At 39.1% G+C, this 22,585-nt stretch overlaps 1 protein-coding gene across 1 annotated transcript in view; it reads right to left on the bottom strand.

Annotated features, from left to right (window-relative positions):
• The window catches only part of ABCC4 (ATP binding cassette subfamily C member 4 (PEL blood group)), a 248,131-nt gene that overhangs the window by 182,547 nt on the left and 42,999 nt on the right, over nt 1-22,585 (bottom strand). The window contains exons 2-4 of the mRNA XM_081045495.1: nt 19,963-20,073; nt 19,310-19,430; nt 9,687-9,911 (exon numbers count right to left, since the gene is read on the bottom strand). Coding sequence (XP_080901621.1) covers nt 9,687-9,911; nt 19,310-19,430; nt 19,963-20,073 — 457 coding nt within the window. The remainder of the gene's footprint in view (nt 1-9,686; nt 9,912-19,309; nt 19,431-19,962; nt 20,074-22,585) is intronic.

Below are 22,585 nucleotides of genomic sequence, written 5' to 3'. Positions count from 1 at the left end.
TGGCCAGTGAGATACTCAGACTATACCTCCCAGATCTGACTTCTCCTTTCCAATTCTATGGTTATTATCTCCATGTGGGACCCTTATTGCTTCATGAGTAGCCACATGCCGCAGGCTATCAGTAGACGCATTTCTCTAAATCACTGCTCTGATCATTTAGTTCCTTACCCAAAAAGGTCCAGTGGCTCACCTCTGCCAATTAAATAAACCCAAGTAGCTGAAGCTCGTGATCAAAAGTCCTCTATCACCTGGTCCCGATGTGCCTTCTTAGTTTATCTCCTAGTTCTCTCCTAAATTCTTCTGCCAACTGTGCTACCATTCTCTGAATAAACCCTTTTTGCTTTTCCATCTCTACATTGTTCAAGGCATGTCATGCCCTCCCTACCACATACACCTCCACCAATCAGTGGGACCCTTTCCTAAACCATGAACTCCGTACACTCGTGCGCTTCTTGGCATCCATGCTGCCGTTTCACCTAATTACGTGTATGTGAGCCTTCTGTGACGAAGCACCAAAAATCAAGATAGTCAGAACATTTCAACAGGAACTCAATGCCAGGCACTATGCTAAATGCTTCACAGAGACGGAATCATGTCATCCTCACCACAAACACAAGAGTTGGGTGCTATTATCTTCGTTTTACAAATGAGGGAATTTAAACTTAGAGCTGTTTGCTTAAGGCAAATAGGTAGAAAGAAAACTAAGATCCACACAAAAGCAGTCCAAACACAGGGCCTTATGTTTGGGACCCCTCCATCTTCCTAAATTTAATAAATGTCTTCTGTACCACGTTCTTTGTAAGAATTATTTTATCCAGTACTAACAATGCCATAAAGCAGATATTCTTTATCCCGAGTTTAAAGATCAGGAAACTGAGGCACTGAGAAGTGAATTCACTTCTCTAAAGATTTTACAGTTTAGCAAATGGGGCAAAATCCAATTTGCACTCGGGTCCAAATGCCTTCAGAGTCTATGGAAATATTCCAACTTCAGCATTATAAAATGGCAAATATCATTTTTGAAGATTCTCTTACAGTCTTTGTCTAGCTACACATATTTGTACAGTTAAAATATCATGTCCACAGTTTGTATACAGTTTTGTCACTGCACTGACTTGTCTTACCCTTTCACAGGCCACATGGTTTGACTCTTCCCTATGCGACCGGCCACAGTGTCTTCTATGAAGTCCCCATGTACCTGACTGACACCTGAGCACGCAGTGCATGTGAGATTCCCAGCCCAGATTCTAAGGCACTAGGGACTGATGAAAGGTTACCATGCTTAAGGTTTACACCTGCAATTTCTAAAGGGTTATTCACCACTGAGAAGGGTTAAACTTGCAACCCATAGGCTTACCCCTATGTATTGGAAGGTCTTGAGAGATAAAGCATAAAATAAAATTAAGCTGAACATATATCTGAGGCCCATTTGTATTATCTGGCATCTTCCAAAACTCAAGGGGCCATGCATCAATGTTGTTTTCAAGATTCCCCCACAGGAATCTGATGTGCAGCACAGTTTGGAAACCACTGAGCTCAATCGTTCCCTTCCAGTTTGCACCTCACCCATTCCCGGAGAGCAGATAAAATTACCAGATGGCAGAATGCAATGGATACTCATAACTCTCCAGCAGCAGCAATTTCCTTTTTGAAGAAACCTAAACCTCTCCTTCCTTAAATTACGTTGTTACTCCAGCTCCTAACTACAGAGGATTAAACTTGCACTCAATGGCTCCTCTCATTCCCTCCCTAGCAAACTAAAACATTGACAAATTGCCCCTGGATGAAATCAACTTTCACTAACTGCAGTTTCATAAAAATTCAAGTTTATGTCAGAAATAAAACAGAAATATGGAGAAATAAACATGTATTTAAAAGAAAGATTTTAAAGTGTTAAACAGTATAAGATGTATTGCTACTTCATTCTAATTTTGTCAGAAAGTCAGAAAATACCATTGGAAGAGGAAGTCCAACCAAAGTATCACATGCTTCCTGGGAGACACTGTATTTCCATAAATACCACACAGTTTCATTGTGACAATACTCTCAAGATGCTAGTTCCTCGACATTTTCAAAAAGGAAACATAACCACAGACTAATAGGCAAAATATTGGATTGGTCTCGTAAGCCCAAATCCGTTGAATATCTGAAATTTCATATTGTCCAACCTAAATATAAAGCAATAGAGTCTACACTGCAATAAAATAAGTTTTAAATAAAAATAAAGTTCTGTTTGAGAACTATCAACATAACATCATATGGCTGAGAAGCAAACAAAACTTTCAATGAATTGCCTTTCTACAATCCACAAAGATAATTCCAAGAGAGATGAAGGGGGAGGGGGTGGGGTGGAGATGAAGGGACGGAAGGGAGGTAAAATAAACCCTTGCCTTCTCACAATGTGCACACGCCATGCAGAAAATGTTTACACTGAGGCTCCATTTACTGCAGAGAGCAGCAGACATCGCTCAGGAGAAGTCAGCAAGCTTAGCCTCTCTCTACATCCTGGAAGGGCTCCTTCTACTTCCTTCTCAGTCTGTGATAAAGGATGCCTGCTGTCTTGAGAATGATCTTAAAATGTAACTGAGCTGGAGAACTGTCTGGAAAGGAGAAGTAAAATGGTCAAGAGAAGACGGGTCTTAAGAGAAAGAATTAAAGGAGAGGGGAAGAGTCCTTCACTCAGAACGACAAAGAATCCTAAAAATATGAAATCTAAATGGTGTAGACACAAGGAGAATGCATTTTCCTCCAAATTAGAATTCTAAAATTAGAACTACAGATGCTCCTTACGATGGTGTTACATCCCAATAAACCTATGGTAAGTTGAAAAAAATAATTAGTCAAAAATGCATTTACTGTGCCTAACTTACCAAACATCATAGCTTAGATGTTCTTGGAACATTTACACTAGCCTACAGTTGGGCAATTATCTTGTCTCCTTAAAGAGTAATTGCCTTCCTCTTCTACTCACCAGAATCAGGAGACACCGATGGGCATTCTGTAGACATGACAGAATAAGAAAACACAAAACACAATACCCCCAAACCACTGGCAACACAGCACACTATAGAGGATTGGTTGTTTGCCTCGTGATCTTCTGGCTGACTGGGAGCTGCTTGCTGCCGCTGCCCAGTATCATAAAGAGTATGATACGGCATTTCGCTCGCCCTGGGGAAGATCAAAATTCAAACTTCCAAGTACATCTTCTGAATTCGTATTGCTTTCGCACCATCATAAAGTCAAAAAATTGTTAAGTCGAAACATCATAAATTGGGGCCATCTGTACATAACTTAAATGATTAAAAATACACTTACGGTAAGTAAAGATATTTCTCTAAACAGGATATTGATCTATAAGTCATCCCTTGAGATGTATTGCATAAATATCAGCAGTCTATTCTCATATTCGCGGTAGTTAGGTTCTATGAAGTTATGGTGAACATAAATGAGTGACTACTAATTGCTCCGAGGGGAAATACAGGGCTAGGTTGCCACCAGACATTTGGTAACAACGTTTTCATCAGCTGGTCAATACACACATAATAACCTTGTTTCTGTTTAAAGACAACTTATTCAATATCGATTACTGATTAACGCTAGACTCACAGAAACTCATACCTGAACCAAGCTTATCTAACGCACATATTTTCTCCATAACGTACATCACAGCCTTCGAGGAACACTAGACAGCACTTCAGCACTCTGTGTGAGGCCGTTTTCAACAGCAAAATTACCAGCAAAAAGCACAAAAATGCAGAAAACAGGCACTAAGTAGACCATGAAAAGGACACCCACTCACACAGTGAGAGCTGGAACAAGGCAGAGTGTCATCTCGTTCAATCCCAGCTGGGAATATGCATGTCAGGTGACTCAAAATGGCAGCCTCTGTGGGCACACCCACAGATGACCACAAAAGAGCCTCAAGTATTGATTCTCGGGGTTACAAATACATGAGGATTGACTATACATAAATGTTTGTAAGGCAGATCTACAATAAAGGATAAAAGGAAACTAAAATGTTCGCAGGGAACCCATTCATCTTAGAACCTGAATTAATAAACAAACACAAATACTCTCCCCCACACTATCTTTTAGATAACGCGAAAGGGAATAAAGACCTTTTAGCCAGAATAAGAAGTTTGGCCAAACTGATCCGACTGTGCAAGGAAACAAGTAGCAGAGAACAGCATCCATGAGCTCAGGCACTGACTGCTCTGGCTTTACCTCACATTCAGAGCAAGCCAATCTATTATCAGGATCCACTATGGGAACCGCCACAGTTCTTCGAACTGGACACAAAGTCAGGAAACTAAGAGCCTAAGATTAGGCTAAAGGTCTTAAGGGAAAATCTGTGTTGTATGCATTTTGTATGCAAAAAAATCTCTGGGACATTTGACAAGACCATCCTGATTACTGAGATCGTCATCCAGCTCTAGAGACCGGTAACATTCAAGCTCACTTCCACCCAAGGCCCAAAGCCAAGGTCAGGGTTAACAGATGGGAGATCTACTCCCACCAATGACGAGACTGGAGACTGTCAGCTATCGTCAGTCCAGGCTCACCTTACCTGAAGCTACCATCTTCCATCAGCCTGGCCCCACCTCCTGTGCTCTAAACTAGTGAAATAGCCCCCTTGAGATTTGAAGCTGGACATATCCTCCTTTTTCTGTGTCCCAGACAAGAATAAGGACAAGAAGTAAGCCACTGGTCCCGTTAAAGCAACCCATGCTAGGAATATGATGTTTTTAAATGAGTAAGTATAATGTTCAAAACACTATTACGTGAGGACCTTGTGTTCTTAATGCAAATCTGTTGACTTTTACAAAAAAAAAAAAAAAAAAACAGCCTATGTTGCACAATACCTTTATTTGGTAAAATGTTCTGAAAAATGCCCTAAATATTTGAGGAACCTGAAGAGAACATCAACTGTTTGAAGAGACTGCCAACTGGAATCACTGATTCAAACAAAATGTCATACTTCATAAAAACTCTTCCTTTAGTCCTCAAGTTAAACAGAAAAACCAGTAATCTAGTTAGTGAGAATGTAAAATGATATAGCCACTGTGAAAGACAATATGGCAATCTCTCAAAAAATTACCGTGTATTCCAGCAATTCCACTTTTGGAGGTTTACCCAAAAGAACTGAAAGCACGAACTTCAAGAGCGATTTGTTCATAGTAGCATGACTCACAATAGCCAAAAGGCAGAATGGATAAACAATATATGGTATCTATCTACAGCGGACTACTATTCAAGCCTTAAAAAGGAGATAAATTCTAACACATGCTACAATACGGATGAACCTTGAAGACCTTATGCGGTATGACATACAAGGTCTGACAATTGAACTTGCCACCATGCGTTTACATTGGCAGCACTGTACAAACAGCTCAGTAAGGTTTCATAACCTTGACATATCAGTGTCTCACAGCTGTGTTCGTGTCAAAGTGTGGTGGTGTCTTGCTAAGAGGCATTCATTATTATTGTGTGTTTTTGTTGCCATCAAAAGAATGTCTGAGCTTGAGAATTAGAGCAACAAACTAAGAGTAATTTCTCATTAAACTTTGGCAACAGTAGAAGTGAAATCAGGGACAAGTTAGTCCAAGTTTATGGGGCCAATGCCGTGAAGAAAATGGCAGTGTACAAATGGATTAAACATTTTTCTGAGGGGAGAGAATGTGTCACTGATGAAGAGAGGTCAGGGCAGCCAGTAACAAGCAGAAGTGACGAAAACATTGCAAAACTTCATCGCATTGTGCACCAAACTGTCAGCTAACTGTGAGAAGCATAGCAAGCCAAGTAAACATTGATAGCAAAACAGTTAGGAAAATCTTGGCATGAGAAAGGTGTGTACAAAAATGGTCCCAAAGGAACTCACTGATGAAAAAAGCAAAGGAGAGTCAAAGTTTGCCAAGACGTTTTGAAGAGGTAAGATGATGTTTTGGCCTATGTTATCACACTAGTGATGAAACATGGGTGTACCAATATGACCCTGAAACAAAGTGTCCAAGTGCACAATGGAAGTCAGCCAATTCTCCACGACCAAAAAAATTTCGTCAGTCTAAATCAAGAATCAAAACGATGTTGCTAACCTTTTTTGATATCAGATGGATTATTTATTATGAACTTGTACCAACTGGACAAACAGTTAACCAAGTTTACTATTTAGATGTGCTGAAAAGGCCATGTGAAAAAGTTAAGACAAAAACGACCTAAACTTTTCACCAACAATTCATGGCTCTTACATCACAACAATGCATCAGCTCACACAGCACTGTCTGAGAGAGAGTTTTTAGCCAGTAAACAAATAACTGTATTGCAACACCCTCCCTACTTACCTGATCTCGCCCCCAAAGATAAAGGAAATATTGAAAGAAAGACATTTTGATGACATTCAGGACATCAAGGGTAACACAACAGCTCTGATGGCCATTCCAGAAAAAGAGTTCCAAAATTGCTTTGAAGGGTGGAGTAGGGGCTGTAATCAGTGCATAGCTTCCCAAGGGGAGCACTTTGAAGGTGACCATAGTGATATTCAGCAATGAGGTATGTAGCACTTTTTCTAGGGGGAGTTCGCGAACTTAACTGTCACACTTCATACGCCAGATACAAAATGACAAATAATGTGTGATTCCACTTGTAGAAGGTACCCATGGTAAGCAAATTCATAGACAGGAAGTGGAAATGTAATGCTTGTGAGGAGCCAGGGACCAGGGAGCTGTTGTGTAATGGGTACAGTTTCAGTTTGGGAAGATGAAAACGTTCTGGAGATGCATTCACAACAACGTGAATGCCCTCAATGCCACTGAATGGCACACTTAAAAAGAGTTAAAATGGTAAAATTTTATGTTATCCATATTTTGCAATTAAAAAAAATGATCAAAAGCCAAAAGTAATTTTATCAAAGCTGTGCAAAGGTAAACAAATGACAAGTCATTTTTATTTAGGATACATCCCACAAGGTCATTCAATATTACAAACTACGACCATGAGCTTAGCCATCATTCCATTTATAACACCCAACCTGATTTTCTCCCAGGACAGGAAATTGGAGGTTGGGGCATGAGCATAAACTGCATATGTTCACAGAGGGGACATTCAGAGCTACACTGCGGCGCCAGCTTTTGCCCTAAGGAATCAGCCTACCTGTGATAAAGAAGTACCTTATTTCTTCACCTCAGCAGGATTCTAGATACAAGGCAATGCATGAGGAAATCTGTCTTTCCCACGTTTCTGGAATTTCAGGTTACACCTATGGTTTAACCCAAGCAATTCTTGACTTCATAAAGGGTCAATTATTTAAAGCTAATCAAGTGGCAAATTAATACCTTTGGGAGATGTTTACATGTGCCAAGTCAGATCAGATTTCCCAAAGGCAACGTTCCAAAGCGTTGGTGAGAAGAGGAAGAAAAACAGGTGGACAGTAACTCACCTGAGCTGCAAAGAGCTTTACCTGAACTGTCACCTCAAATCTGACCACCTTGTTCAAGGATTTCAGAGTGGAGTGCTAGCAAAATTTCCTATTTATTTATGGGAGATAAACATGATCTGGAGATATAAAAATCTCGCTAATACATAGAGAAATCTGAGTATTCTTCTCCTACATGGCAGAAGGGAGTACAACAGAATAACAAAAATGTTGATGATGAAGACAATAACAAAAACAACAAAGGTCCACTGACTGAGAGTACAGGCATTTCTACCATGTCACAGAAGAGGAAATCGGGCTTACAAATTGTAGCCCACCCAGACGGTGAGATGCCAGACCGCCAGAATTCACACAGTTCCAAGATTAATAAGACTCTGCTCAAAGGAAGATGTGGAGAAGGCCATCTTGCATTGTACAAAAAAAGGATTCACAAGAAATAGACACTCTACCTAAGTAGCAATAGTTACAAGAACAATACTTAAAGTGTTGGGTTTTCCCTTTCAATGAGGATTTTTACTGTTTTAATAAAAATAGTAAATATTTAAGGTATACAACATGGCATTTTGATATACATATATATTGGGAAATGATTACCATAGTCAAGCTAATTATCATATCCATCTCTTCACGTGTGTGTGTGTGTGTGTGTGTGTGTGTGTGTGTGTGTATATTGAGTATGTGTTGGGAACAGTTAAGATCTGCTCTCTTAGCAAATTTCAGGTATACAATACAATTAAATGAGAGGTTTTTGTTGTTGTTTGTTTTAAAGCAAACAGCCCAAGGCAAAGAGATATCCAGGATCAAGTTTATAAAGAGCTCTTCAGCTCCTGACTGCTACCATGTTTGCCCAAAAATAACACCTAGCCGGACAATCACCTCTAATGCGTCTTTTGGAGCAAAAATTAATATAAGACTTGGTCTTATTTTACTTTAATATCAGGCCAGGATATGATATGATATGATGATATGTGATGATATGATATGATATGCAAAATATAATGTAATGCAATGTAACGAATAGAATATAATAGAATAGAATAGAATAGAATATAACAGCAGGGTCTTGTATTAATTTTTGCTCCAAAAGACGCAGTAGAGCTGATTGTCCAGGTAGGTCTTATTTTTGGGGAAACAGGGTATACATGTGGCAACTACTTTGTAAAAACGCTTGAAATCCTTACTCCTTTTATTAGTAGTTAAGAACACGGTAAAATAGGGGATAATTGCATGGCATTTCTCAATACGAAAACAATGAACCTATCAAATCAGTCTTATCACTACAATTGCTATCTTGCACACTAAAGGAAAAGGAAGTACCGTGTTTCCCCGAATTTAAGACCTAGCCAGACCATCAGCTCTAGTGCATCTTTTGGAGAAAAAATTAATACAAGACCCGGTCTTATATTATGTTAGGTAAGACCCCGGTCTTATATTATAGTAAAATAAGACTGGGTCTTATATTAATTTTTGCTCCAAAAGATGCACTAGAGCTGATGGTCCAGCTAGGTCTTATTTTTGGGGAAACACGGTATTGTATAACTTGAATGAAAAGCAACATACAATAGACAAAGCCATAAGTTCTCTCTAAAATTACTAAAAACAATGTAAAACTTAAAGCTTTATCCCAACTATCCAATTTTTTAATATTATTAAAAATAACCATAACTATAGAATATAGTGAGTGAATGTATTTGGCTTCCATTTATATTTTCCTTTAGTTAACAAAATTATGTGTAACATAATTAAATGGTTCATTTAAAAATTATCATCATTCCCTTTCTCAAAGACAATCCTTTCTCCTAGATTTAGTTTTATAGATCCAATCTCTGAAGGTCACTTTTAAACACAACTTTGATGTACATTAAGGTTTCAATGAACAACCAACAAAACTTCTATAAATATACCTATCAGATTTAGGCATGATAACACTGAAAATTTTTCATGCCTAAATCAATTTGATACTTATTTTTTGATACTTATGTTTTAATTCAATTCCAATATAAATTTAGTATTTTGCAACGGCCTGTGGCCAAATGTTATCAAAGGCCGCCTTAACATGATCTCAATAGAAAACTCATTATATATTGGTAAAGTTTGCTTAAAGAGAAAAAAAAAAATTAGCCTGATGCAAATAGCAAGCTTCTCTGGTAAAGTTTAAATAGTTCTATTTATAAAACTATTAGGTAACGTAGAATTTTCTGGAAAGGTTTCTGATGCTTCAGGTGAGGTGCCCACTTTGATACCAAGTGACACTTACCTTCCGGTAAATCATATGGCACATGGCTACTCTTAACTTCATCCCAGCACACTGGACGTGATAGAAGTAGAGATGGTGCAGTAAGGCGAAAAGAAGCGTGCAAGCAGTCAGTATCGTGGCATAGACATAGGCTTCGTGCAGAGCCGCAGAATCATTGGGATCATAGTTTTCAAAATAAGCAATAATCTTTCCCAAAAATATGGGCTGGATTACTTTGATGCCTTCCTAAAAAAAAAAAAAAAAAAAGCAAGCCTACATTAGAAATAAAAGCCAGACCAGTTTACCAGTTTTCCTTGACACAGCGTCACTTTCATTATTAGCATATAAAAAAAGACATTATGATCAAGTGCTATATTCCTCACTGACCTAACAGAAAAAAAATAGAACTAATTCTTCTTTATGACAACTACATAGTAGTTTTAACTTGAAGCCAAAATTGTAAGTTAGTTCAAAGACAACAGAGCTTTAGTACATGCTGCTTGGTAGACTGTGGATGCTAATAACTATTACAACCAGTGCTTTAGAATGCATTTGGCAACATATCCAATAAGTCTTGGCCTAAGAGAATAAGGAAAACAGTGGCAAAAGAAGGGTAAGGAATTTGCTTACATATGAATAGCCCGTTTCCTCTGTCCTCTCAATGTCCCAGCCCAAAAGAAAGTCAAGAATTTACAAGACGCACACTCTTGCCACCTTCTTCTGCTTTGAGAGCCTTTATGAGATATTGGCAGAAACACAGATCAAAAGGGAAGACCTTCCAATCTTTCCCAACCCAAATTCAACATGTCAGTTGATCAAGAGAACAGAGTCCAGCTTCTTTTGGAATATTAAAAAGGAAGTTTTATTAAAGTATTAAAGGAACCAGGCTTGGGAAGTTCTCGGGCCCAAGGGGTGTTGCTTTAATATGTCTCCACCCCCTCAAAGCTGGGATGTGCCCAGAAGTACTGCCTCCTTGGAGTCAAAAATTAAGCACGACAGAAGCCAAGCTAAAAAATAACGTCATCATCAGTGGCTCTTGATTGGTCACACATTGCAAGCGCTTGCTACAACCCAAGGCAAAAATTAAAACTCCTATATCAATGAGTTGGGAGTCACTGGGCTTACCTCCTGAATAAGAAAGTATTTTTCTTCCCAGCAAAGAGACACAAAAACTTGCCCCTCCCTGACAAATGGCCACTCCACCCTACAAACTACTGGTTTAGTAGGAAAAGCAGGGTAAAGAAGGGTGCGGTTTGTTGTGCAGATTTAAGTCTTCTGAAAGACTTCTCCATTGATAAGATTCACTAGTGATTTAAAACCCTTCTTCTCTTGGTACAGAGACCGGGACACTTACAAATGGAGATTTTCTTTATGAACGCAAATGTCCCTTATCGGAAGAGTTAACTTCTGCTGTTTTCAGAGCTTCTCCAGTGTCTACCCTTTCTCAAAAACAGTCAGCTCAAAATAATCTTTATACCAAAGATGCATATTCCGAGGTGGCATACTCTGCTACCCTTCAATCCTATTCTATTTTTGTATTTTTGAAATGTTCTTAAAAACATATAGGAAAACAAAAAACACTGCATGAAGCAGTTGACAGAGGAGCACAGAGCTGTTGATAGAAAAAAACACCTACTCTTGGCTCTCTGACCAGTCAGTGGGGGCTGTGGCAGGAGACAAAGCATCAGGACAGAATGCCAAGTAGGAATCAAAATGTTTTGCTTCAGAAAACAGGTGTGCCACTTGCAAGCCACATGACCCTAAGCCTGTCACACCCTTATCCTTGGAAACACCTGCCTTGTCTCAAGTCCTGGGACAGCTAAACTACGGTGTTTCCCCGAAAATAGGACCTAGCCAGACAATCAGCTCTAATACGTCTCTTGGAGCAAAAATTAATATAAGACCAGGTCTTATTTTACTATAAGACCGCGTCTTATATAATATACTATAATATACTATAAGACCTGGTCTTATATAATATAATGTAAGACTGGGTATAATATAATATATACCAGATATAACATAAGACAAGACCAGGTCTTGCATTAATTTTTGCTCCAAAAGACGCATTAGAGCTGATTATCTGGCTAGGTCTTATTTTCAGGGAAACACGGTAGCTATGACAGCAAAAAGTGCTCAGAAGACACCAGCATGAAAATAAGCTTAAGCTATGATCGCTTTTATTATTCAGAAGTTCTGGGAAGAAACATATTCCATTCTTAATGGCAGAGGCTGGTTTCACAAAGGGTTTGGAAGCTCATTGCTATTTACAGGAGATCATGGAACAAAAAATCTTGACAGACGTCATTCCTAAAAGCCAACTTTTCTAGACAGTAATTAGAAGTTTCACTTCTAAGCAGAATTTTTTTTAACCATTATGTATGCGATCCTTTTAAAATGAGCCACCTAATTCCTGAACTTCTTAAAGCAAATGGACTGAGAAGCATTACCCTTGTTGATGGCTCAGTCATCACTGTTGCTATTACTACACTCATTTACGTGCTGAGAACCAGCAGGTCTGCTCTGCAGGTCTCCTGCACACTTTCCTAGATGCTTCCTCCAGCTCTCCTTTGCTGTGTAGTCCTCAGTGGTTGCTCCTAGCCCAGTTTCTTCAGCAGCCACTCCTCAGCCTCCTGGGTTGAGCGGAAGTGAGGGACACTTGGAAGAAAGAGCTGGGAAATAAAAACAAAGGCCCAGTACAGCTCTACAGGAATCAGACCTAAATCAAGGCACAAACTCTATTCAGCGAGTTTTGTCTGTTTACTTCTTGCTCATCAGCTGAGTTCCAACATGAAGATTTACACAAACATTTGCCTTCCTACCGCCTCCCATGGACCAAAGACAATCAGCAAAAGTAGCCTCAGACAAAGGCCAAGTCACTGGACAGGGCTGGCAGCCACCTGGGCCATTTCTAACGGCCACTGGAATAGGACCTAACCCCAGTCCACTCCTCCCCCGTCAAAAGGGCCTGGAAAACCCACATAGGCTCAATGGGTACACCCCACTAACATCAGCAGACAGGCACCTCATCTCAAAGAAAAGGCCCTACAACTGGCAAGGTGGCTTCTGTCAATGTTTGGCCCTTCAAGAGGCTTGAGGCTCTTCCTCTCCACCCTGAGGGCTCTGGGCAGGCAGACTTGTCCCCCGCCCCTTCCCCCACAGTCCCTGTGGAGGAGCACACAGCAGCCAGGCGTGCTGGGAACTTATTGGCTGTTCCCTTCCAATTAGTGTTGGCCTGTATGAGCACGGCATTCATCACCAGCCTGGTACTTGTTTCTCCCAGCATGACAATCATTCCTCAATTTTCATAGGACAGAGATTTTCACTACTTTGAAATCTCAATCTCAAAAGCCTCGCTCTAGACTGCTGTCACCTTGCCTCTTCCGGCTGGTGCTGCCAGGAATGCCCAGGGAAGCCCCTGCCCACACTTTGGTTGGTAACAGAACACTGCTTGGAAATCACGGATAATCCACGAACCTGAGCTTTTTAGAAAATCCTAGGTTGAAATCAGATCTTCTACTATCTAAAATACATATACCAATAAGCAGCATAGATATAAGATCACAAAATGGGAAGCTGCCCAATCACTAAACTAACTTCATCCCATCTAACTCAGTGACTAGTTTTAACGACTGAAAACCCAAAAAACCACCTAAAATGATTGAAATGTAACAGATCCTTACTAATTTTACCCTAAGAAATCATTTCTCTCTAACTTCTCCAAAACAGCAGTGTCAACAGGCAAGCCTAGGAAAACAAGAGTAATTGTGTTGGATTTCAGGCTTCTTTTGGCTGCCAGAAAAAAAAGTCAAGGTTTACTTCCAGTTGAGCCCTAATGACCCTTAGAGGTCCCTGAACTTCAATGCATTAGAACTAAGAGTTATGCCATCTTAAAGACACAAAGTTAGAGTGAGCATGATATGCTCATCCAGGGAACCTAGGCCATTGTCTAATTTTATACCATAAACCACCAAGATACTGGCCTGAACACAGTACGAGCAAGCAAGTACCTTCCTGGGAAAAAGCCCACCTCCACCTCACATCTGATTTGTCTGTTACCAGCAGTGTCTGGTTACACCCAGCTGTCGCCATTATACCCCTGAGTGTACCTGATGTACACCTGGTGTACACCCTGAGAATGGGAAAGTGTGTTCAGACATCGGAACAGGAGACCTGCCCCCAACACTACTGACTGACCTGGGTGCTCATCCTTGTTGAGCACAAGCACATCCACTCCAAGCTTCACAGAGATACCAGCTCTCAGCAGGGAACCAGGTTAGGGAAACTGAGCTAGTCACCTACTACATAAAGTCAACCAGCGAAGACAGAGAGACATAGGTGATCTACCTAATACAATAGAAACAAACAAAAAGTGACAGGTAGAATGAAGAAACAAAGAAACACGTCCCAAATAAAAGAACAGAAGAAACCTCCACAAGTGGGACTAAATGAAATGGAAGCAATCACACTACCAGATACAGAGTTTAAAATAATGTTGATGAGAATGATGAAGGAACTTAGTGAGAATTTCAACAAAGAGACAGCAAGCATAAAGAAGGATATAGAAACCATTCAAATCAACGAAGTCAGAAATAAAGAATACAATAACTGTAGTGAAGAATACACTAGAAGGAATCACCAGATTAGATGAAGCGGAGGATCGAATCAGTGATTTAGAAGACAAAGTAGACTATCCACCCACTCAGAACAACAAAAAGAAAAAAGAATAAAAACAAATGAAAATAGTTTAAATGACCTGTGGGACAACATCAAGTGCAACAACATTCACATCATAGGAATACCAAAAGTAGAAGAGAGGGAGCAAGGGATCGAGAACATATTTGAAGAAATAATGATCGAAAACTTCCCTAACCTGGTGAAGGAAATCGACATACAAGCCTAAGAAGTGCGGAGAGCTCCAAACAAGATGAAACCAAACAGGTCCACACCAAGACACATCACAGTTAAAATGGCAAAGGTTAAAGACAAAGAGAAAATCCTAAAAGCACCAAGAGATAGACAGTGAGTTACTTACAAGGGAGTTCCCATAAGACTATCAGCTGACTTTCCTACAGAAGCTTTGCAGGCCAGACGGGAGTGGCAGAAAATATTCAAAGTGATGAAAAACAAAGGCCTACAACCTAGATTGCTTTACCCATCAAGGCTATCATTTAAAATTGAAGGAGAGATAAAGAGCTTCCCGGAAAATAAGCTAAAGGAATTCATTACCACCAAACCATTATTGCAAGAAATGTTAAAAAGGCTTCTTTAAGCAGAAGAAAGATGAAAACAAACTAACAAAGACCAGAAGTACAAAAAACAAAATGACAATAACTATGTACCTACCAATACTCACTTTAAATGTAAGTGGAGTAAATGCTCAAATCAAAAGATATAAGGTGGCTTAGTGGATAAGAAAACAAGACCCAATGCATATGCTGTATATAAGAGACTCAGCTCAGATCAACAGACACACACAGGCTGAAAGTAAAGGAATGGAAAAAGATATCTCATGCAAATGGAAATGAGAAAAAAGTTGGAATAGCAATACTTATATTGGACAAAATAGACTTTAAAATGAAGACTATAATAAAAGACGAAGAAGGGTATTACATAATAATAAAGGGATAGATCCCAAAAGAGGACATACCATGGTAAACATCTATGCACCCCACATAGGAGCACCTAAACATATAAAATAGATATTGACTGATATAAACACAGAGATCAACAGTAACACTATCATAGTAGGGGACTTCAACACACCACTGACAAAGACAAATCCTCCAGACTGAAAATCAATATGGCATCAGTGGCCTTAAATGACACATTAGACCAGTTGGATTTAATTGATATGTTTTAGAGCATTTCACCCCAAAGCTGCAGAATACACATTCTTCTCAAGCACACAGGGTACATTTTCCAAGAGGACCACATGTTAGGCCACAAAACAACTCTCAGTAAATTTACGAAAACTGAAATTATATCAAGCATCTTCTCCAACTACAGTGCTATGAAATTAGAAATCAGTTACAAGAAAAAAATTGGGAAACACACAAATACATGGAGGCTGAATAAAATGTTACTAAATAATGAATGGGTCAACAATGAGCTCAAGGAAGAAATTAAAAGATACCTCGAGACAAACGAAAATGAAAACGACCCAAAATCTATGGGATGCAGCAAAAGCAGTCCTAACAGGGAAATGCATAGCAATGCAGGCCTCCCTAAAGAAACTAGAAAAATCTCAAATCAGCAGACTATCATTACACCTAAGGGAACTGGAAAAAGAATAACAAAATAAGCACAAAGGGAGTACAAGGAAGGAAATAATAAACATCAGTGCAGAAATAACAAAATAGAGACCAAAAAAAAAAAAAAAAATACAAAAGATCAATGAAGCCAAGAGCAGTTTTTTTGAAAAGGTAAACAAAATTGATAAACCTTTAGCCAGACTCATCAAGAAAAAGAGACTACCCAAATTAATAAAATCAGAAACGAAAGAGGAGAAGTGACAACAGACACCATAGAAATACAAAATATTTTAAGACAATACTACAAGCAACTATACGCCAACAAATAAGATAATGTAGAAGAAATGGATAATTTTCTGGAAACATACAACCTTCCAAGGCTGAATCAAGAAGAAATGGAAAATCTGAACACACCGATTACTCCTAGTGAAATTGAATCAGTAAACAAGTTCCCAACAAACAAAAGCCCTGGACCAGATGGCGTTACAGGTGAATTTTACCAAACATTCAAAAAAGAATTATCACCTATTCTCTTCAAACTAGTCCAAAAAAAATCTAAAAAGAGGGAAGGCTCCCAAACTCTTTCTACGAGGCCACTATCAAACTGACCCCAAAAACAGACAAAGACATTACAAAAAAAGGAAACTATAGGCCAATATCCCTAATAAACACAGACGCAAAAATCCTCAACAAAATACTAGCAAACCAAATTCAGCAATACATTAAAAAGATCATACACCAGGATCAAGTGTGATTTATTCCTGGTGTGCAAGGTTGATTCGATATCCGCAAACCAATTAACATGACACACATTAATAAAATGAAAACTAAAAATCATATGGTCATATCAATAGATGCAGAAAAAGCATTTGACAAAATCCAGTAGCAATTTATGATAAAGACTCTTAGCAAATTGGGAATAGAGAGATCATATCTCAACATAATAAAGGCCATTTGTGATAAACCCACAGCTAACATCATTTTCAATGGGGAAAAGCTAAAACCATTCCCCTGAAGATCAGGAACAAGACAAGACTGCCTACATTCACCGCTTTTATTCAACATAGTTCTGGAAGTTCTAGCCACAGCAATCAGACAAGACAAAGCAATAAAAGGCATCCAAATTGGAAAGGAGGAAGTAAATTGTCATTACATGCAGATGACATGATACTATATAGAGAGAACACCAAAGACTCCACCAAAAAACTATTAGAACTGATAAATGAATTTAGCAGGATACAAAATTAATATTGTAGCAGGATACAAAATTAATATTCAGAAATCAGTTGCATTTGTATACACCAATAATAAACTATCAAAAAGAGAAAATAAGAAAACAATCTCACTTACAATTGCTGCTAAAACAATAAAATATTTAGGAATAAATTTAACCAAAGAAGTGAAAGATCTGTACTCAGAAAATTACAAGACACTGAAGAGAGAAATTAAAGAAGATACAAATAAACGGAAACACATATAATGCTCATGGACAGAAGAATTAATATAGTTAAAATGTCCATACTACCTAAGGCAATATATATTCAACACAATATCAAACTACTAATTAAATTTTTCATGGAAATAGAGCACATAATCCTAAAATTTATATGGAACCATAAAAGACCCTGAATATCCATGGCAATCTTGAGAAATAAGAACAAAGTGGGAGTTATTATGCTACCTGACATCAAATCATACTACAGGGCTATAGCAATCAAAGCAGCACGGTACTGGCATAAAAGCAGACACAAAGATCAATGGAATAGAATAGAGAGCCTAGAAATCAATCCATACCTATATGGTCATTTAATCTACGACAAGGGAAGCAAGAATTTGCATTGGGGTAAAGACAGTCTATTCAATAAATGGTGATGGGAAAAATTGGACAGACACATGCAAAAAAAAATGAAGCTGGACCACCTCCTTACGCCATGAATGAGAATGAATTCAAAATGGATTATAGACTTAAATGTAAGATCTGAAACCATAAAACTCCTATAGAAAATGTAAGAAGTAAATTTGCAGACATTCCCTTAGTAATATTTTCACTGATATATCCCGTCGGGCAAGGGAAGTAAAAGAAAAAATACACATATGGGATTACATCAAACTAAAAAGGTTTTTCACAGCAAAGGAAACCATCAATAAAACAAAAAGGCATCATACTGAATGGAAGAAGATATTTGTCAATAACACATCTGATGAGGGGTTAATATGCAAAATTTATTTAAAAAATTCATTCAACTCAACACCAAAAAAAAAAACAATCCAATTTAAAAATGAGCAGAGGACACGAAAAGACATTTTTCTGAAGAGGACATACAGACGGCCAACAGACATATGAAAAAATGCTCAACCTCATTAATCATTAAAGAAATGCAAATAAAAACCACAATAAGATACCACCTCACTCCAGTCAGAATGGCTATCATTAATAAATCAACAAACAATAAATGCAGGTGAGGATGTGGAGAAAAGGGAACCCTAGTGTACTCTTGGTGGGATTGCAGATTGGTGCAGCCACTATGGGAATCAGTATGAAGGTATCTCAAAAAATTGAAGATGGAACTACCTTATGACCCAGCAATTCCACTCTGAGGTATCTATCCAGAAAAATAAAAAATGCTAATTCTAAAAAATATATACACCCCTATGTTTATTGCAGTGCTACTCACAATAGCCAAAACATGGAAATTATCGAAATGCCCATCAGTAGACAATTGGATTAACAAACTGTGGTACATGGAGTATTACTCGGCCATAAAGAAGAATGAAATCCTACCATTTGCAATGATATGAATGGACCTAGAGAACATTATGTGAAGTGAAATAAGTCAGACGGAGAAAGACAAATACCATATGATCTCACTTATATCTGGAATCTAAAGAACAGAGTAAGCAACCAAACTAAACAGAAATAGTCTCAGAGATACAGAAGAAAAACTGATGGTTGCTAGATGGGAGGGGAGTGGGGATGAGGGAGAAGGTGAGGGGATTAGAAAGCACAAATTGGCAGCCACAGTATTACCACAGGGATACGAAAGTTTGGGGAATATAATCAATAATGTTGTAAAGATTTTGTAGGGAATCAGATGGGCACTTGTCTTATTAGGAAGACCATTTCATGGACGGTGTAGATGACTGACCACTGTGCTTTACACGTGAAGCTAAGGCTGAACAATATTGAATGTCAGCTATAATTTTATATATAGTCACAGGATGTGGAGTACAGCATAGGGAATAGAGTCAATGGAATTGTAACAGCTATATAAGATGTCAGAGGGGTAGTAGATTGGGGAATGGGCGTTATCACTTTGTAGGGGTGTAAATGTCTAGTACATTGTTTTGTATACCTGAAACTAATTTAAAGAAGAAAAAAAAAGCTTTTACCTCAACAAACGTAAAAATTCCCAGAACTAAATAGGGTTTCCAGTAACACTTTATAATTGCTTTTGTTAAAGAAGGCTTCTGTGAGTCTTTCTCAGCTCTCACAACTTCTTTATCCCAGTACCTGCAATGAGAAACAAAGCACGGTGAAGAAAAGCACACCCTGCCATAGGGTAACCCGGGCGAGCTGGCAGAGTGAAACATAAGTGTTTATTACAGGGCATTTCATGGCTGTCCCATAAATGCTGGCTAATTGTTTGCAGGGCTCCTGCAAGAAGTGTGGTGCAATATCTGAAAAACAGGCCTGGAAGGAAAGAATCCCCGTCTCAGGAAACAAGTTACTGCCAAGCTCTGCTGGATTTACAGCACCATGAGCAGCCCAAGAGAGCAGACAGGAGTACAGACATCCCTCCAGTAATTTCTCCTCCTGGGACAGATCTCAGCTTCCAGGGCCATTGCAGTGAGCTCCTTCCACGCTCACAAATGCACAGGAAACACAGGTTTCCCCCAGCTGTCAAAGTGGGCTAACGAGGGGAGGTGAATGTGCAATGTTAGGGGAGGCAGGCTCCAGAAGGGCCCAAAGGAAGGCCAAACCATCAGCCACACACTTAGAAGGTCTTTCTTTCTTACCCTCCTCCTTCCTGCCTGTTGCTTACCCTTGCAACTCTTCTCCAAGATGCTTTGAGCGATCTCCCGGGAGCACTGAATACATATCATCTTCTTCTAATCTCCGTTTGTGACCAATTTTAAACAAGGGGTTTAGCCACCTATTAAAAATTAAGAGAAAAAATAAAGTCTACATTTTAATTATACAGATATGGGAAAAATTAAACTTTAAGATAATGTTCTCTCTCCTTCCCCCTCCCCCTCCCCCTCCCCCTCCCCTGTCTGTTGGGAGGGCCTGAAAACAATGCCACACCATTATCAAAGAACACTCCAGAGCCCAGATGTTGGTTTACTACTTGTCTTCCGTAAAGGAGCCAGGGCTCTTTGAAGAAATGACTGACTCCAAGGTCGCGGCAGTGTAGTAGTATCCATACCTGACAATTAGTTTTTTTGTTGTAATATAAGTGCCTGACATTAAGCTTTTGATTGCGGAGGTATCCACTTCAAAGACATTCAACTCAAACACATAGCAGGCTACAGGACTAGATCAAGCCTGGCCACCCACCTACGAAATTCCGTATTTCTTTTCCAGAAAACTGTTTGACCTAGATAACTAACCATTTGACCACTTGCTTTTCCCTTCCTGCACTTTAATTCCTACTGTTAGGTTTTAAATACACCAATGAAGAGTGAACCTGCAAAATCGTAGGCACCCCACTCTCAACCTCAAGAACGGCAGAACCCCAGGTGCACGTCCTCACACTTCTCAATCTCTCCTCCAGCTCCCCAGGACCTCACTGTGGGGCCCCAGGCATGCCTTGTACCCTCAAGGACCTGTGAATAATAAACTTTGTCTTTTCTCAAAGTTTCCTATTGATCATAGCTGAGATGTGGCTTGCATTCTTAAGGACCACAAGGGCCAGTCCAACCACAACACTGAATCCTAAGGGAAAATGTCTGTGAGGACTGGCCGCAAGTAGTAGTGGCCCAGGTGAGTAGTGACCCAAGCATTCTTAGCAATGGCATCACTATCTAGGGATGAGAGCAACACAAAACAGGCAGAGAAAGTACAAAATGGGCCTGAAGCATCTTAAAGTAAGAAAGTACTCAAGAAATCACGAGGCTACGTCCAAAGGACAGAGAAGCCAGTCTGAAGAGTTCTCACTAGACAAATCTGGGATACTCTGAGCATCAATGTAATGATAAAAGTAAACTGGCGTCTTAAGATGACTAACCATAGAACTGGGAGGTCTATGGGCGGAGCTGGGCTCCCTGTTACTCTCTAGTCCTGACTTCCTGTTAAAACTTAATGGTTCCAAATTCCAGAAGAGGGATTTATTTAAATAGGGGGGCCATCTTTGGAAAAGGCCACTGTTTTGCATGTGGGCGGCCAGCCAGAGGTGCGCAGCTGGAGGTGCGCATCTTCACACTGCTTTGATGGTGTTGTTGCTTTTTCTTTCCCGAATAAACCCTCTTGTGGTGGACTACCTGGAGAATTATTTTGTCCAGTCAACAATAAATAAATGGCAATGAATCATAACCCATTAAGTAACAAGAATCCATGAATCCTTACATAAATGCAAGGGGAGGAGAAGAAAAGCACTTCCATTCTAGAATGCAAATAAACATTTAAGGAACAATGGAGTTAGAAAATTATCAATGGAGGTTAATACTAGTGAGTGAAAGTTTGATGTAAAACAGGATATTCACATAATCTCAAATCATCTCTATTAATTACTTATTAATTGCGAAAGGAAAAACTATAACTTTATAGAGAACTCCAAGAAAAACCCCATTGAAATAAACTGTCATTATCCATTATACTCATAAATGGATACTATTTAAATGATTATTAATACACACATCTTTTTACTGATTTCAACAGGGTAAGGAAATTTCTGAAGCCAGACAATAACCGGTGAAAGCAGAGATTACATTTCTCTTATTTATTGCTTTATCCCTAGCACAGTACAGGTACAGAGCAGTTACTCAATTATTTGTTGAATAAATCAGCATGAATAAATTGTTAAGGAAGCTATAAGAGAAACTGAACTCCAGATTTTGCTAACCCTGGTAGCTTGGCACCTCTCAAGAACCCTGGTCCAGGAGCCAGAAGACTGGATTCCAGCCCCAGAAATGGCACTGAGGACCCCAGAGTTTTCAGGGCCTCAACCATTCCCCTTCATTTCTACAAGTTCCAGATGTTGCACCTCGAATGACCCTTTGGCAGTCACTTAATATCCTAGGTCTCAATTTCCTTCCAAAGCAAAAGTATAAATCTGTGAGCTTTACCATTAAACAGATTTGAAATGTGCTGGGCCATTTATTCTACAGTTATTCTCTGAATAAAATGCTCAGGAAATTAGCCCTGGAACTAATCCAGATGATGATACTGAACTTTAAAGGCCCTCTTTAAAATTCTGCTTGCACAGGAAAAGATGCTTAATATCACCAATCATTAGGGAAATGCAAATCAAAACCACAGTAAGCTACCACCTCACACATATTAGAATGACTACCATCCAAAAGTGTTGGATACATATGGAGAAACTGGAACCCTTGCACAATGCTGGTGGGAATGTAAAATGGTGCAGTAACAAAAGGACAAATACTGTATGATCCCAATTGCGTGAGGTACTTAGAGTAGTCAAATTCAGAGAGACAAAAGGATGG

Source organism: Rhinolophus hipposideros, assembly GCF_964194185.1.
Source record: "Rhinolophus hipposideros genome assembly, chromosome: 4".
Lineage (NCBI taxonomy): Eukaryota > Metazoa > Chordata > Mammalia > Chiroptera > Rhinolophidae > Rhinolophus > Rhinolophus hipposideros.
Note: the sequence above shows the minus strand (reverse complement) of the source record. Positions and strands in the feature narration are given on the sequence as shown.